The sequence below is a fragment of the Herpailurus yagouaroundi genome, unplaced genomic scaffold (genome assembly GCF_014898765.1).
Source record: "Herpailurus yagouaroundi ecotype Mexico unplaced genomic scaffold, PumYag 67793, whole genome shotgun sequence".
Taxonomy (NCBI): Eukaryota; Metazoa; Chordata; class Mammalia; order Carnivora; family Felidae; genus Herpailurus; species Herpailurus yagouaroundi.
In genome coordinates this window covers 16184981-16199857 of record NW_024420586.1, presented here as the reverse complement: position 1 = coordinate 16199857, position 14877 = coordinate 16184981, and the positions used below count along the sequence as shown (strand labels likewise).

Here is a 14877-nt window from a genome sequence, read left to right as displayed (position 1 = left end):
CATAATACCCTCTAAGTCCATCCACATTGTCACAAATGGCATGAACTCATTCTTTTAAAAAAATTTTTTGTATTTATTTATTTTTGAGAGACAGAGCACAAGCGGGGGAGGAGCAGAGACAGAATCCGAAACAGGCTCCAGTCTCCAAGCTGTCAGCACAGAGCCTGACGTGGGGCTCGAACCCACAAACCGTGAGATCATGACCTGAGCTGAAGTCGGACGCTTCACCGACTGAGCCACCCAGGCGCCTGATGAACTCATTCTTTTTTATGGCTGAGCAATATTCGATTGTATACATTTACTACTTCTTTATCCACTCGTTTATCATGGGGCACTGGGGCTACTTCCATATCTTGGCTATTGTAAATAATGCTGCAATAGACATAAGGGTACGTGTATCTTTTTGAATTAATGCTTTCCTTTTCATTGAGTAAACACCCAGTAGTGCAATTGCTGGGCTGTAGGGTACTTCAATTTTTACTTTTTGAGGAACCTCCATACTGCTTTCTACAGTGGCTGCACCAGTTTGCATTCCCACCAACAGTGCATAGGATTCACAACCTCCATTTCTATCCCCTTGTTCCAAAGCCCAGTGTCTCACTTGCAGGAAGACAATGGCATCCTAACTGGTCTGTTGGCTTTTCCACTTGTTCCCCTACAGCTGCTTCTCAGCACAGCCTCCAGATCCTGTATAAAAGAAGCCACATCTTCTGCCTATTTTTCATTGGATTATGTTTTGGGGTGTTGGGTTGTGTAATTTCTGTACATATTTTGAATTAAGGAGCACAGTCGTCACGATGAGCGCCAAGTGATGTATGGAATTGTTGAATCAGGATGCTGTACACCTGAAACTAATACAATCCTGTGCATTAACTATACTGGAGTTAAAAAAACTAATAAAAAATAACAAAAAAAGAAGCCACATCGTGTCACTCTTCTGCTCAAAACCCTCCAGCTGTCCCCAGCTTACTCCAAGTCAATGTCAAAGTGCATACAGTGGTCAGTCCCTATTACCTCTCTGAGCTCACTTCCTCCTCCTCCTCCCTTTGTTCACTCACAACAGCCAAACTGGCCTTCGTGTTCTTCCTTAAACATACCAGGCACGTTCCCACTTCGGAGTCTTAGCACTGGCTGTTTCTCTAGGGACGTTAAAAATATTTTAGGCACTGGTTGAACAGTGCCTTGACCATCCAAGAGGGAGGCCAGCCATAAGTAATTGGAACAGCCTTCCCTGTATGTGTACCTGCTGAATATCAGTGCTGTCCCTGCCTGGAGAAACACCTTGCTCCAGACTCCTACATAGTTAATTCTTTCACTTCAAGTGTTTGCTTGACCAGGACCAAGATTTCTTAAACATAGATGTCAGCTCTATGTATGGAGCTTCCTGCTTAACAAAAAATCTAGATGCTCATTGATTCAAAAGAACCATTTCCACACACACACACACACACACACACACACACACATTTGTTTATTTTTGAGAGGGGGGAGGGAGGGAGGAGCAGGGAGAGATGGGGACAGAGGATCTGAAGCGGGCTCTGTGCCAACAGCAGAGGGTGCGATGTGGGGCTTGAATCACGAACCCTGAGATCATGACCTGAGCGGAAGTCAGAGGCTTAATGGACTGAGCCACACAGGCAACCCATATTCTCTCTATATTTTATGTATAATGCAATTTAAGTCTTTATGGTGTGTTGATCCCTAATTTTAACAGGTGTGCATAAAGAAAAACTATTCAAATATTTCAAGATTCTACTTTTCCTGATTTAAATCAGTCTGGGAAAGTTTTAGTGCAGTCAACTTAGGAATTCTTGGCAAATAACACGGAAGATCAAACTAGGAGACTTCTAAACATTATTTATATTTTGTTTAAGCCACATAGCCATTTAACCCCCCATCATACAAATACCACCTTTGAACCTGCTCCTTCCCTTTCCTTCACATTTCTGGCTTCCCACCAAGAGCTAAGGGTGCAGGAAGTTCAGTCCTGATAACGAAGCATCTACAATTAAACAGCATAAACAACATGCTTCAAGATCCTGAGAACTCCGACCCAACCAGGCAATGGTGGTGAGGTCAAGTCTCGGAAGCTGGGTGTCCTTTCACATTTGTGGACTTACTCTACTGCTGGCTGAGGTCACGCTGCGTGTGCTTGGAGCCGGTGACCTCTGCGTGACAGGGGTCACTCCACTGCTCCGGCTGCTCTTCCGAGTTGCCGGGCCAGCTTCCTGGTCATAAAGGTCTGATGAACCAGTGCTTCTCCTAAATGAGAAAGAATATTCTGACTTTAACTAGGATGCAGACCAGCAAGCAAAGACACAGCCATGGAAAAGCTTCCAAGAAAATGATGATGACAAGTGAACCCCCCCGAAACGCACTGCAGCCACACTGGAATCGGTCGCTATCTTCCTCAGAGACTCACTAGGCTCAAGCCCATTTGTCTGACTCCAGGGTTTCTGTAACTGAGCTTCACCCGACTGTTCCAGCCTTATTTCCTACTGCTCACCAGCATCCTCCCACCTGCGCAGGTTCTCCGCTGTCCTCTCAACTCACCACACTCACGGCACCCGCTCCAGCTTCTACCTCTAAGGCTTTTTCTCATGTTCTCTCCACCTGCTATGCTCTATTTGCCACTCTGCACTTATGCAAATCTTCACCATCCTTCATGGCCCAGATGAAGGCCAGCCTCCCCTATCAGGCACTTCTTGTGAACCTCTGCTCTGCTCCGTTCTTACTGATTCACAGTCTTTGCCAAACTATGTAGCACTTCACTCCAGGATGTCTTATTTGGCTTCTAAGTGATCCACATATATGGGCCTTGTTGCCTCTTTCAACCTGAGCTCCTTGGGGACAGAGTTCATGACATATTTACCACATTATCTCTACCACCTTCATAAATGCCTTGGTGCAAAGGAGGCACTCAGTACATACTTAATCAAAGAGTGGGAATTATGTTTTATTTCCCTATGTTGTTTCAGTGTCTGACTCATGGTACACATTTAATAAATGTGGCATAAAAATAATGACATTTGGTAAATGGGCTTGACTCACTTTGTTTGCTAAAACTGATTCAATCCCATTCAATAATGATTATAAAATAATAGTTCCTGCCTTTGAGGTGATCATGATTTTCTGATTACATGGAGTTTCATAAGTATAAGTTTTGACAAATTAGATTTTAAGAGAAGTGTTTGTTCTATTTTATTCTTTATCCTCAGCGAACACAAAATACGCTAAGTGGTAAAACTTAAGCCTTTGTGAATTTCACTATTTGATTTACTATTTAGTAAGTTATAAGTGCATCTATAATCATAAGCATGTTAAACCCTAGACGTGATATTTAACAGTGATTAGAACTTACGTTTGAGCCAATCAGAAAAGATATGCAAAAGAATAGAGGAAGAGTGCTTTAAAAAAAAAAAAAGGATGTCTCACTGTGCATGTGACATTACTGGAAGACAAATCTGGCAGAAGAAAGAACCGGCAATGACCACTGCAGCTATCAACCACAGCTCCTAACTTTTTCAAGGCTCTGCACCAGAGAAGCCACCAAAATCAAATCAAATATGCCCTGATTTTTACTCCTGGCTACCACCACCCTCAAAAATTATGCAAAGAGAAGCTACATTTACTGAGTATTTTCTAGGTGTTTGACACTTTCCATGTCCCAACATCCCTGTAAGGAAAACATTCTTATTTTAAAGATGGGAACACTGAGTCCTAAAGAGGTTAGACAACTATTCCGTGTATGTAGGCATAGGTGTGTGTACACACACAACACACACCACCCCCACCACCACACCGTCTCACAGTTCGTACATAATAAAGTCAGGATAAAAATTGAAAATTGCCTGCCTACCCAAAGCCTATGCTCATTCTAGTTTCTCCTGTTGCTTACTCATCACTCACCAACATCAAATTGATAGAACCAGGCAGGCTGTACATTGCTAGAAGGAGCCATCAAGCAGAAAACAATTCAAGGGTGAGAGAGCTGGGGGTTAGTTTCTTGGAATCTGATGAAAAGAACCAAAAGTTCTCTGGGTAGCATTCCTATGATACCACATAGAAACAGTCTCTGGCTTCTCCCTCTAGATATGGCACCCTCAATGAATTATAGATTGCTCAGGAAGGGTCTAGGACTGTGTCTTGATTCTGACAAGAGAACAAAGTTTCATGATTAAATAAATTTATATAATTTGAGATTCTAAGTTCCTTGGAGACTTTCCAGAGCCCTCCAAGCTCAGGTGCTACACTTTTACACTTGACGACAGTTAACCATCTGAGTGATTTTGCTCATCTCAGAAGTCCTACCTAGAAAGATCTTAGAGACCTACCCAGGAACACTGTGGTGGAACCACAAAACTTTTCTACTATTTTAGGTAAAATCTCCTTTAAAAAACAAGGGCTAGACATTAATCTTGCAGAAATGAGCCAAGAAGATAGGAGCCAAAGGGACTCATGTAGATATATCTGCTTGTGCCTGTCCTGAAAGTTCTCCTTGACCCAGGTGGTTTTGAAAAAGTCCCCATCTCAGATGAGCTTCGCTAGAACCAAAAGTCCTACTTATGTAGAAGCTCTGGCAGAAGTTGATTAATTGTGGTGATGACATTCAAGAGGCTATCCTGTAATAATAAAAAAATTCTTATAAGTCAGCTACTGGAAATTGTTGCCAGAAGTACTACCTCAAAAATGACATATAATTTCACATTTGTCCCTGACATTTACCGTGAGCTTCTCAAAAATATTTTCCTCTCAGTCAGTTGTTTCAGTTGGTTAGACTAAAAAAGATTCAGTCTGATGAGGCATAATATCATAAATAGTTGGGTGCCAACTCTCTTAGATGTTATATAAAATATGACATAAAATACACAAATCATCGCCACTTAAATAGGAAGAGGATAAAAGAAGTCTAAATTCAAGAAGTTTAAAGTTCAATTAAGAAACAGCTATTTTTTGGGTCAGAGGACCTGAATAGGTATCTTCCCAAAGAAGGCATACATATGGCAGACACATGAAAAGATGCTCACCATCACTAATCATCAGGGACATGCAAATTAAAACCACAACGAGATCTAACCTCACAACTTTCAGAATGGCTAGATTCAAAAAGACAAGAAAGGGGCACCTGGGTGGCCCAGTTGGTTAAGCGTCCAACTCTTAATTTTGGCTCAGGTCACAATCTGCCATGAGATCGCGCCTCCATCGGGCTCCACATCCAGCTCCACATTGGGCATGGAGCCTGCTTAAGATTCTCTCTCTCCCTCTCCCTCTGCCCCTCCTCTGTGTGCTCTCTCTCTCTCGCTCTCTCTCTCTCTCTCTCTCAAAAAAAAAAAAAAGAGACAAGAAATAACAAGAGTTGGGTGAGGATGTGGAGAAAAGGGAACCCTTGTGCACTATTGGTGGAAATGTAAATTGGTGCAGCCACTATGGAAAACAATGTAGAGGCTCCTTAACAAATTAAAAGTGGAAATACCATATGGTCCAGTAATTCCACTCCTGGGTATTTATCCAAAGAAAACAAAAACATTAATTCAAAAAAAATATATGAACCCTTAAGTGTATTGCAGCATTATTTACAATGGACAAGATATTGGCGCAACCCAAGTGACTACTGATAGATGAATGGATAAAGAAGACGTGGTATATAGATAATGGGATATTACTCAACCATAAAAAAGAATGAGATCTTATCATCTGTGACAACATGGATGGACCTATAGGGCAAGGGTATAATGCTAAGTGAAATAAGTCACAGAAAAATAGATCATATGGTTGTATTCATATGTGGAATCCAAAAAACAAACGAAGAAATGAAGAAACAAAATGTAGAATCAGACGTATACATACAGAAAACAAACTGGTGGTTGCCAGAGGGGAGGGAGTGGGAGGACAGGCAAAATGAGAGAAGGAGAGTGGGACATAAAAGCTTTCAGTTATAGAATGAGCGAGTCACAGGAATAAAAGGTACAGCACAGAGAATAAAGTCAATGGTATTGTAATAGTGTTGCATGGTGACAGACGGTAGCTATATCTCCAGTGATCACAGCATAACATACAGAGTGGTTGAATCCCTGTTGTACACCTAAAATGAATGTGACACTGTGTCAACTATTCTTAAAAAATGAAAGAGCTTTTTTTGATTCAGATATCAGGTCACTGATACTTAAATTGGAAGTGTTAGAAATCAGTGTCAACAAAACTTCTAGCTAAAATTTGCTTAAAGGGAAACTGAAAAGAAAGACAGAGATTTTTCCTGTTCTAGAAGGGCCCAGAGTGTGGAGATAGGACACTGCCTGGGGAGCTCAGACATCCCAGGTTACCTGAAAGACACATTGCTTAGAGTAGGAAACCGTCTCGTTTACTTTAGCTTATGAAATATACTTTAAAAGCCTTCCATTTTGTTATCTCTAATTTCACAATGGCCCCAAATCTTGATAATGGCTTTCTAGATTTATTTTTAGATAAAGGATCTAAGGACAAGGGACAGAGACTATAATTTAATGAGTTGCCTTTGTGGATTATATAACCATCTCCCAGGAGTTGTAGTCCGGAAAGCATTTCCCAGGATGCAACCTTCCCAGAGTGGCCTGACAATGTTGAGTCTGTGCCCGCATGGTTAAATGAATACTCCCCCAAGAAAGCTCAACCAAAAGGCAGCATTAATATCAGAGATACTAACACTCACTGTGACAATGAGGCTAGTGCATAGCATGACACAGAGACTGCGTATTCTTTCTGTGGTTTATGCACTTCCCTAATTTTTTTTTTTGTTATATCAGATCTGAAATGTATATGTAAGAAAAGCAAGGGAGGTAACAGAAAGTGAAGTGATCCCATTAAATGGGAAAGTTGTTAAACATGAGAAAGAAAAGAGAAAAAAGCTGAACATAGGTCAACTTTCCAGTCTCTGGTGATTCCAAAATGCTTTGCCTTTCCTAACAGTCTTATGCGAGATGGGTGGTCTTCATCCGTGGCTGCACATCAGAAACAGTGGGGGAGCTTTTAAAAATCTCCAAGCTTAGACTACATCCAAGACTAATCACATCAGACTCTGAGCATGGGATCTAGGCCCATAGGATCGATATGTTTTAATGACACCACCCCCCAGTGATTCCAATATACAGCCAAGGCTGAGAAACACTGGGCTAAACTGTTGATTAGTTTGAATTTATTCATCTCAGACATCTCTCCATCTGCAATTTGCCCCCTCATACCACTATTTTCTTAACCTCAGTAATCATATCAATACAAATGATCTGTCCTCAAGACTTAGCCTGTGGATAAATGGAAGGACACTTTCTTTGTTAGCGAGTGAACGTGTTGTACCAGGAATCAGCAAACTATGGTCCACGGACAGAATTGAGCCCATTGTCTGTTTTTGTAGCCTGTGAGCCAAGAGTGGTTTTTACATTTTTTAAGTAATTGAAAAAAAAATATTTTGTGACATGCGAAAATTACATGGAGTTCAAATGTCAGTGCCTATAAATAAAGTTTTGTTGTAATGCTGGCATGCCCATTCATTTATCTATTGTCTACAGCTGCTCCAAGAGCAGAGTTGAGTGGCTGAGACAGAGACCGTGTGGCCCAAAAAGCTCAAACTATCAACTATCTGTATATCTACAGAAGCTGTGTTGACCCCTGTGAGTACTGCCCATCCACACAGGCACACAACATACAGATACGGGTATCTCCATTTAACAGTGAAATCCTTGGAGCACCCGGGTGGCTCAGGCGGTCGAGTGTCCGACTTTTGATTTCAGCTCAGGTCATGATCCCAACCACAGTTGTGGGATTGAGGCTCCAGGCTGAGCAAGGAGCTGGCTTAAGATTCATTCTCATTTTCATTCTCTGTCTCTCTCTTCGGGGGGCCCCCCCCCCCCCCACCCCCCACAGAAGGGTAGCTTTATAAAATTAAAAAAAAAAAAAAAAGAAAAGAAATAAAAAGAAAACTCTTTGGAGAGGTTGACACATCCTAAAAGGATGAATTTCAGGTACTGTGTGCATGTGTGGATACATATGTACAGATGTATGTGCTTTATTCTTAGGCATAGGTGAACCATCATAGGAGCTTTGGAATGCAGAATTAGGGAAGCAGAGAAATGAGGAAAAAGTACAAGTTCATCAGGAAGCTTCTCTAGCTGCAGTTTCCTCTGAAGTCACTGGGTTTCTGTGATTTAATTACACACATTTTCCTTCTGTCTCCTTCTTGGAGAAAGGCTACAATGTGGTGGGTACTCAGTGAAATTTTGTTCAATGAATCATAGTGTTAATTATATAAAGAACCTTTATTTTTTTAATTTTTCTTTACCATTTTTTTTTTTGAGAGAGACAGATAGACAGACAGAGACAGAGAGACAGAGTGTGAGCAGGGGAGGGGCAGAGAGAGGGAGATACAGAATCCAGGCTCTGAGTTGTCAGCACAGAGCCCAACATGAGGCTCAAACTCATAAAGGGTGAGATCATGACCTGAGCCGAAGTCGGACGCTTAACCGACTGAGCCACCCAGGCGCCCCCAAGAACCTTTATATTTGATTTACTAAAACAAAGGGTGATTTGTTTGGTGGGTTTGAAACTGTTTAGCGTTTTCTTAAAGGACCTGCTTTATTTATTTTTTAATATAATTTATCGCCAAAATGGCTCACATACAGTGTGTAAAGTGTGCTCTTGGTTTTTGGGGTAGATTTCTGTGATTCATCGCTTACATACAACACCCAGTGCTCATCCCAGCAAGTGCGTGATGGGCATAAAGGACCTGTTTTAAGAAGACTCTCCTTAAAGTGGAGGAGACAGTCACCATGAGGGAAGGATTCTGAGTGGGTATGAAGGAAAAGAACAGATAAAACTCCCAGTCTGAAAATACTTTTGTCTTTTACCATCACAATAGAATCCTGATCCCCTGTCTTCTTTCTAAATAATGGATGAACGCCATTTTGAAGAGAGAGGCCACCAGCCATGAAAAACCTTGGGTGAATTGGAAGTCAGGGGCAAGAAAGCCGATTGCCTCCATGTGTAGACACCAAGGAAAACAAGTGTTTAGCAGAACTTAACTTTCAGGAACTAAAGGGAAAAGGCACATGCTCTGTACTTAATAGCTCAAACTTGCCAAACTCTTGTTCCATCTGGGATGCTATGTTGCTTATAAAAACAGGTCATCAATGTATCCGAAGCCATCTGTATCTCGGTCCAACTTAGCTCTTAATTTCATCTCTTTCATACAACACTTCAATTTTTACACTCTAAAATCCCCCAACAGTTCATTTTCCAGTACACGCAACATCGCTTTATGCCTCTTTTCCTTTATACTTTCTATTTCCTCTGTTTCATTCTTATCTTTCTTCACCTGGCAGGGTCCTCTTCATCCCTTAAAATTGCTTAGAGGTCATCTCCATGAAGCTTCTCTGAATCCTCTCAAAGGATAAATGCCTCTCTCTGGTTTTCCCATAGCACACAGAACATCTTTTTAACATGATACAATATTGTCTTGAAATTATGTGGTTATATCAATCTTCCTTGACAAATTGGATGTTCATGAAGGGGTGGAATAATATCACTGTCTAAAACCTTCCACAGTTAACTACCATTTGGAATACGGCACTAGGACAATAATGTTGACAGAACTGTGTGTTGAAATTATTTGTATAAATAAAATTCATAGGTGAGCCAGTCATATACCTCTACACCTTAATGATTTGCAGATGGAGAAGACCATTGGTGTATCTTAGATACCCTGAGAATGGACACACCACAAAATACGCCTGAGTGAAAAAAATTATTATACCGGAAGGGGGAAATGTGTTAAATTTAGTTCATAGAAATGGGACATGTCAAGGCAGTGAATCTTTGAGAAACGGCTGCAGAAACAGATGAGAGAGCAAAGGAGCTGTCCTTGGGCTCACAATCATTTGACCACAAGAACGAGGCAAGTCAAGAACCCAGTTGTAATCCAACCAAAGTATAATATCAAGAGTCTGGCTGAACAACCAAGTCTCCATAACTCCTCAAATTACTGTCATTACATAAAGGAAAGTCACACCTATATAAAGTTAGCATAAATCAGGAGCTGAGCAACCAGTGGTCTGACAAACTGCACCTTTGGAAGAGGCCCAAGAGCAGTCTGGGAAGGATGCTGTAGCAGACCCCAGTGCCCCCGCCCAGTTCCCTTGGCACTCACCTCTACCCACAGAATCCTATTTACTGTGAACACCCATAACTCTATGTCCGAGGACATTTTTTGGATCACAAGAGCATGGAGCACCTGTGCACAGAACAAGTCAGAACTGCCAAAGAGTCAGTGCCCCAGAATTAGTCCTCAGCCAGTGATGAACAGGGAGCCGGTGTATAAATACCCCAGATTCCCAATCTCTTGACTAGATAATTCTAAAGTGTGTTGTACACTGTTTCCTACAGGTGTCCACTGAGAGTGAGCACTGGATCCCCATAGTAGTAAACGGCTTCTTTCCTTTCTCTGGCTCACTTCCTCACTCCTCTTGGGTTTCCAAAACCACCTCCTAAATAAATTACGTGCTCTTGAATCCTTATTTCGGGGTTTGCTCTGAGGGGACCCAAATCAGGGTAGGTGTGTATGATGGGCAAAGGATAAGTAGAAAGGGATGACTGTGTGGTATAAACAGAAGTTTCTAGCTGAAGATGTATTTGGCAACTCCAGACTTCATATTACTCCCACCGATAGGGTCACGGTCTAAGCACATGAAACACTGGTGAATCTGATACGATTGCCATATTCTCCAATGTGACGACAGACCTGCTACAGAGAAACACAGCATCTTCCTTTGTCCATTTTGTACTGAACCGAGTGAAGGTTAAGTTCAAAGTTCCGTTTTTCCCTTATGTGTTTTATGGGACATTGTTCATGTCCTACCCAGATCCCCTTATATCACTTGTGCTGGCTCTGCACGCTCATCTCCAGCTTCTGAGAGCTTGCCTGCTAATGGCCTGCACCCATGGCCTTCAGAGATCTGCCCTTTAGCACTGGAGCAAGGGGCCTAGACATGCTTTGGAGTGGGTCTTCCCAGACCCCCGTTGGAGAGGTGTCAAACAAAATGCAGAACTTTCAGTTACATTTGAATTTCAGGTAAACAACGAATCATTTTTAGTACAAAAATATACTAATAATTATAGAGTATATGAATGAAAATGATATTGCATGGGGCATACTTTGTATCTTTGTTTGTTAAATCTGGAAACCCTATCCAAGGGAATTCAGAGTCATTGACGAATTGGTAAAGGAGTGCGATGGTCCAGCTCCTCAAAATGGAAAAACTCAAGAGACACATCTTATAGCTCCAGAATCCCTTCAGGGATCAAGCGGAGTTCTCAAATTCAGACCTCGTCTGAGAAAGCACATTGCTTAGGTTCTTCCCATTTACTCTGCTTCCCTTACTCCTGTACTGGTTTCTCCTGGAATCACTTCATTAATAAATCACTTACTTATGAATCCTTGTCTGAGGGTTTGTTTCTGGATGAGCGTGACTTCACACAGATCCCTCACAAATCATACCGCATTGCCAAACTCATCACAACGTAAAAGGGCTTAGGACCCGCTGCCCTGAAGAGCATTCGATTTATTAACCATAGCTTCCATGCATATTCTTTTGAAAAAAAGAAGTCTCCTTTGCCTCATCTGTCAAGTCCCTAGCAGCAAGGGAAGGGCCATGTGCTGTGCGCCTCTGGGAGGCTGCTGGGCCTTGCCTTTACCCATTCATACTTTTCCCTGCTTTCAAACTACTGCAAAGAAAGTTAACCAGGCATCTGGTAAAACATCATTTCCATTCTGATACGATAGGAGTTTTAAACAAGAATTCCCAAGCCCAGCTGCTCCAGGAAAAGAGCAACGGACCATGAAGGTAACAGACCAAAGAGACTGGCTGGGCCCTTACAGCCTCTTTAGGGAAATTTGCTGTTCCATATTCTAAAATGAGTTACAAGGGAGAAAGCAATTCTGCTTGCAAAAGCTAAGGAGGAATGGAAGTCTGCCAGTTTTACTACTTAGCTTTGCAGAATTACTGCAGCTTCAAGCAAACAAAAAGGAGCTAATATTTTTTGGTGGGGGAGTTAGGAAAAGATGGGCTACTTCCCGCCCCAACTTTCCAAGGAATAGTTTTGGGATAATATAACTCATCTCACTGTGGCAGTCCATTAATGAGTCATCGTTATGATAAATGCACATTCTAGGAAACGAACGTTTTGCTCTACTGATCTCCCCAATGGCTTTATTCTCTTTCTTACTGGGAAAACACTGTTCCTGGAATGCTTAAGCCAAAGCATCCCCGACTACCATATCCTGATCTTCTATAAACCATTTCAGGTACTTAGGATTTAGAAGATAAAGTCTGCCTCCTTTCAGTTTACAACAAGAACAAGAAAACCCTAGGTCAATACAACAGTGTTTGGTGAAACATGTCCATATGGCTTTACAATATTATGATTATTTATACTCAGCAGTAGATAACACAGAAGAAATAAACCCAGGCACATGGATTCTGGAAGACCAGCAAAATCGTATTCTTGTTGAATAACTGTAACACTAATTAATTTAAAATGGAATAATCTATTTGCTGGGTCAGGAGACTTTTTGGTTTCTAACAGGAACTCCATCTTTCCTCTTCAGACATATATATATGTATATATATATATACATGTATATATATGTATATATGTGCATGTATATATGTATATATATACATATATGCATGTACATATACATATATGTATAGATGTATATACATACATGTATGTATGTATATACATATGTATGTGCATACATGTATGTATATGTATATATGTGTATATATACATATGTATATGTATATATATACATAGATATATATATAGAGAGAATATATTTTCCCTGTATGTGCATTTTTTATTTTATGTATATGTATTTTCCCTGTGTGTGTGTGTGTGTGTATATATATATATATATATACACACACATTTTTTTTTTAGGAAATATGTAATTTTTAATTGGGTAACTGGTTTTTCTGATTGTGTTTTGATTTGAAATCTCCCGATGTGAAGCAACCCTAGGATTGTCCCTCTCCAGTCCGCTGACGTCCTCCTAAAGAGCAGAGAAGAAAAAGCCAGTTCAACAGAACTGTCACATCACACACGAGGTGCCGGCTGAAGGTTTTGTTTTTTAGGTGTGGTCCAAAGTGTACATCCACCCACACTGGGTCCCCAGGGTGCTGTTGTAGGGGGACAGGTGTAGAGGCCTGTGGGCGCGGCCACTCTTGGCCTCCTTTCCATCTCGGAGCCGCTCGGCTAGTGTCTGGTGGTCAGGATGTGGATGACCAGCCAGGCCGTCAGCATGGCTGACGCCATCCCCAGAGCGGCCCTGCAGCGGATGGCCAGTCGTTTGGCTGACAATCTGCTGGCCGGAGCTGGAAGGGCCTGGGCCGCCTCTGGACTCCTGAAAAGGTCCAGGTGGCTCTCGGGCCTTGAATACATTGTCAGGGTGATGCCAGGAGAGGCACCCGTGGCCACCGAAGATGTGACGGCTTCTGCAGGCCCGGGTCGGGGGACCCTGGCCACCGTGCTGTCAGTGCTCTGCGGCGGCAGCCCGGCCTGTTTCTGGGCCTCCTCTGCAGCTAGCTTCCAGTCCATCCAGGTGGGGTGTGTGTGTGTGTGTGTGTGTGTGTGTGTGTGTGTGTGTGTGTGTATATACATCACCCCTCTTAAATATTAGCCTGAAGTCTATGCCAAAATGGCTCATCTGTGGAGTCCCCAAGAAGCTGGGCAAAAATAGCAACACTAAGTTAGTTGGTTCTTACCTCTAAATAATGGGGACCACTGTCTGAGAGTCAGAAGTTCAACAACCGCAAACAAAAATGAAGTTTTTATACAAAGATTCTGTGGAACATGGCAGGGGGCTGCCCCAAGGTAAGTCAAGGAGACTATTTCAAGGACAAAAGCAACTATGGTTTGATTTTTTTATAATCATAAAGGAAATATATCTACATTCTTGAAAATTTGAAAACTACTGAATATCGTGATCTTTTGAGAGTGGATGATAAATGATTTTATACTTCCTCATTTTTGTGTGTTGTTTTACATAAAATGCACTACTTTGCAGCAATGCTGTAGAGAAAAAAGAAACCAGTATAGAGAGCCACCATGGGAAAAAACCAAAGTCATAAGAGGGTCCTCTCTAGGGGAATTTGCTGTTCCATATTCTAAAATACATTACAGGGGAGAATGCAATTCTGCTCACAAAGCCCGAGGAGGCTTCACTAGCTGGATTTGTAGAATTACTGCAACTCCAGGAAAATGAAAGGGAATTAACATTTGGACAAACCAGTGAAACATGAGGGTACATCTTTTTTTCTCATCACTGCCTTTGATAGTACACTAATCATGAAAATAAGCCTTGACTTATACCCCAACAGGATAAAGAAAATCAAGCCTGATGTGAAAGGACTATGCTCTTGGCTATCCTTTCTTTTTGCTTTTCTTGACAAGGTGATAACCCTGGGCATAGGAGATTCTCACTTGGCCCCACTGATAACAAGTTGGATGAGGTGGAATTAGAAAGAGGTGGAATTTATGGAAATTCTCTGGAGCAGTTCAAGTGATGAAATTATTAATAACTTCTAAAAAGCTGCAAGGACTATATCTAATGCTCACATGTTTCTTTTCAGAAGCTTCAACAGAGAAAGATCAAGAAATCACTGAAAAGAATGTATTTTCCCTGTATATCCCCAAACATCAAGTCCCGTCCCTACACATCACACCGATGATTCTGATAGCTGTAATTCCAGAAGGCTAAGTGCTTCCCATTTCAACTGAAAAATACCCTCCTGGCTTTTCATGTTATGTTACAAGTTCTCCAAGAAGAAATACTTTACAGGTACCTAGAAG

General features: G+C 41.6%; 1 protein-coding gene across 1 annotated transcript in view; it reads right to left on the bottom strand.

Annotated features, from left to right (window-relative positions):
- Window positions 1-14877, bottom strand: part of SYTL5 (synaptotagmin like 5) — a 122915-nt gene that overhangs the window by 40474 nt on the left and 67564 nt on the right. The window contains exon 7 of the mRNA XM_040468793.1: window positions 2121-2262. Within this exon, the coding sequence (XP_040324727.1) occupies window positions 2121-2262 (142 nt within the window). The remainder of the gene's footprint in view (window positions 1-2120; window positions 2263-14877) is intronic.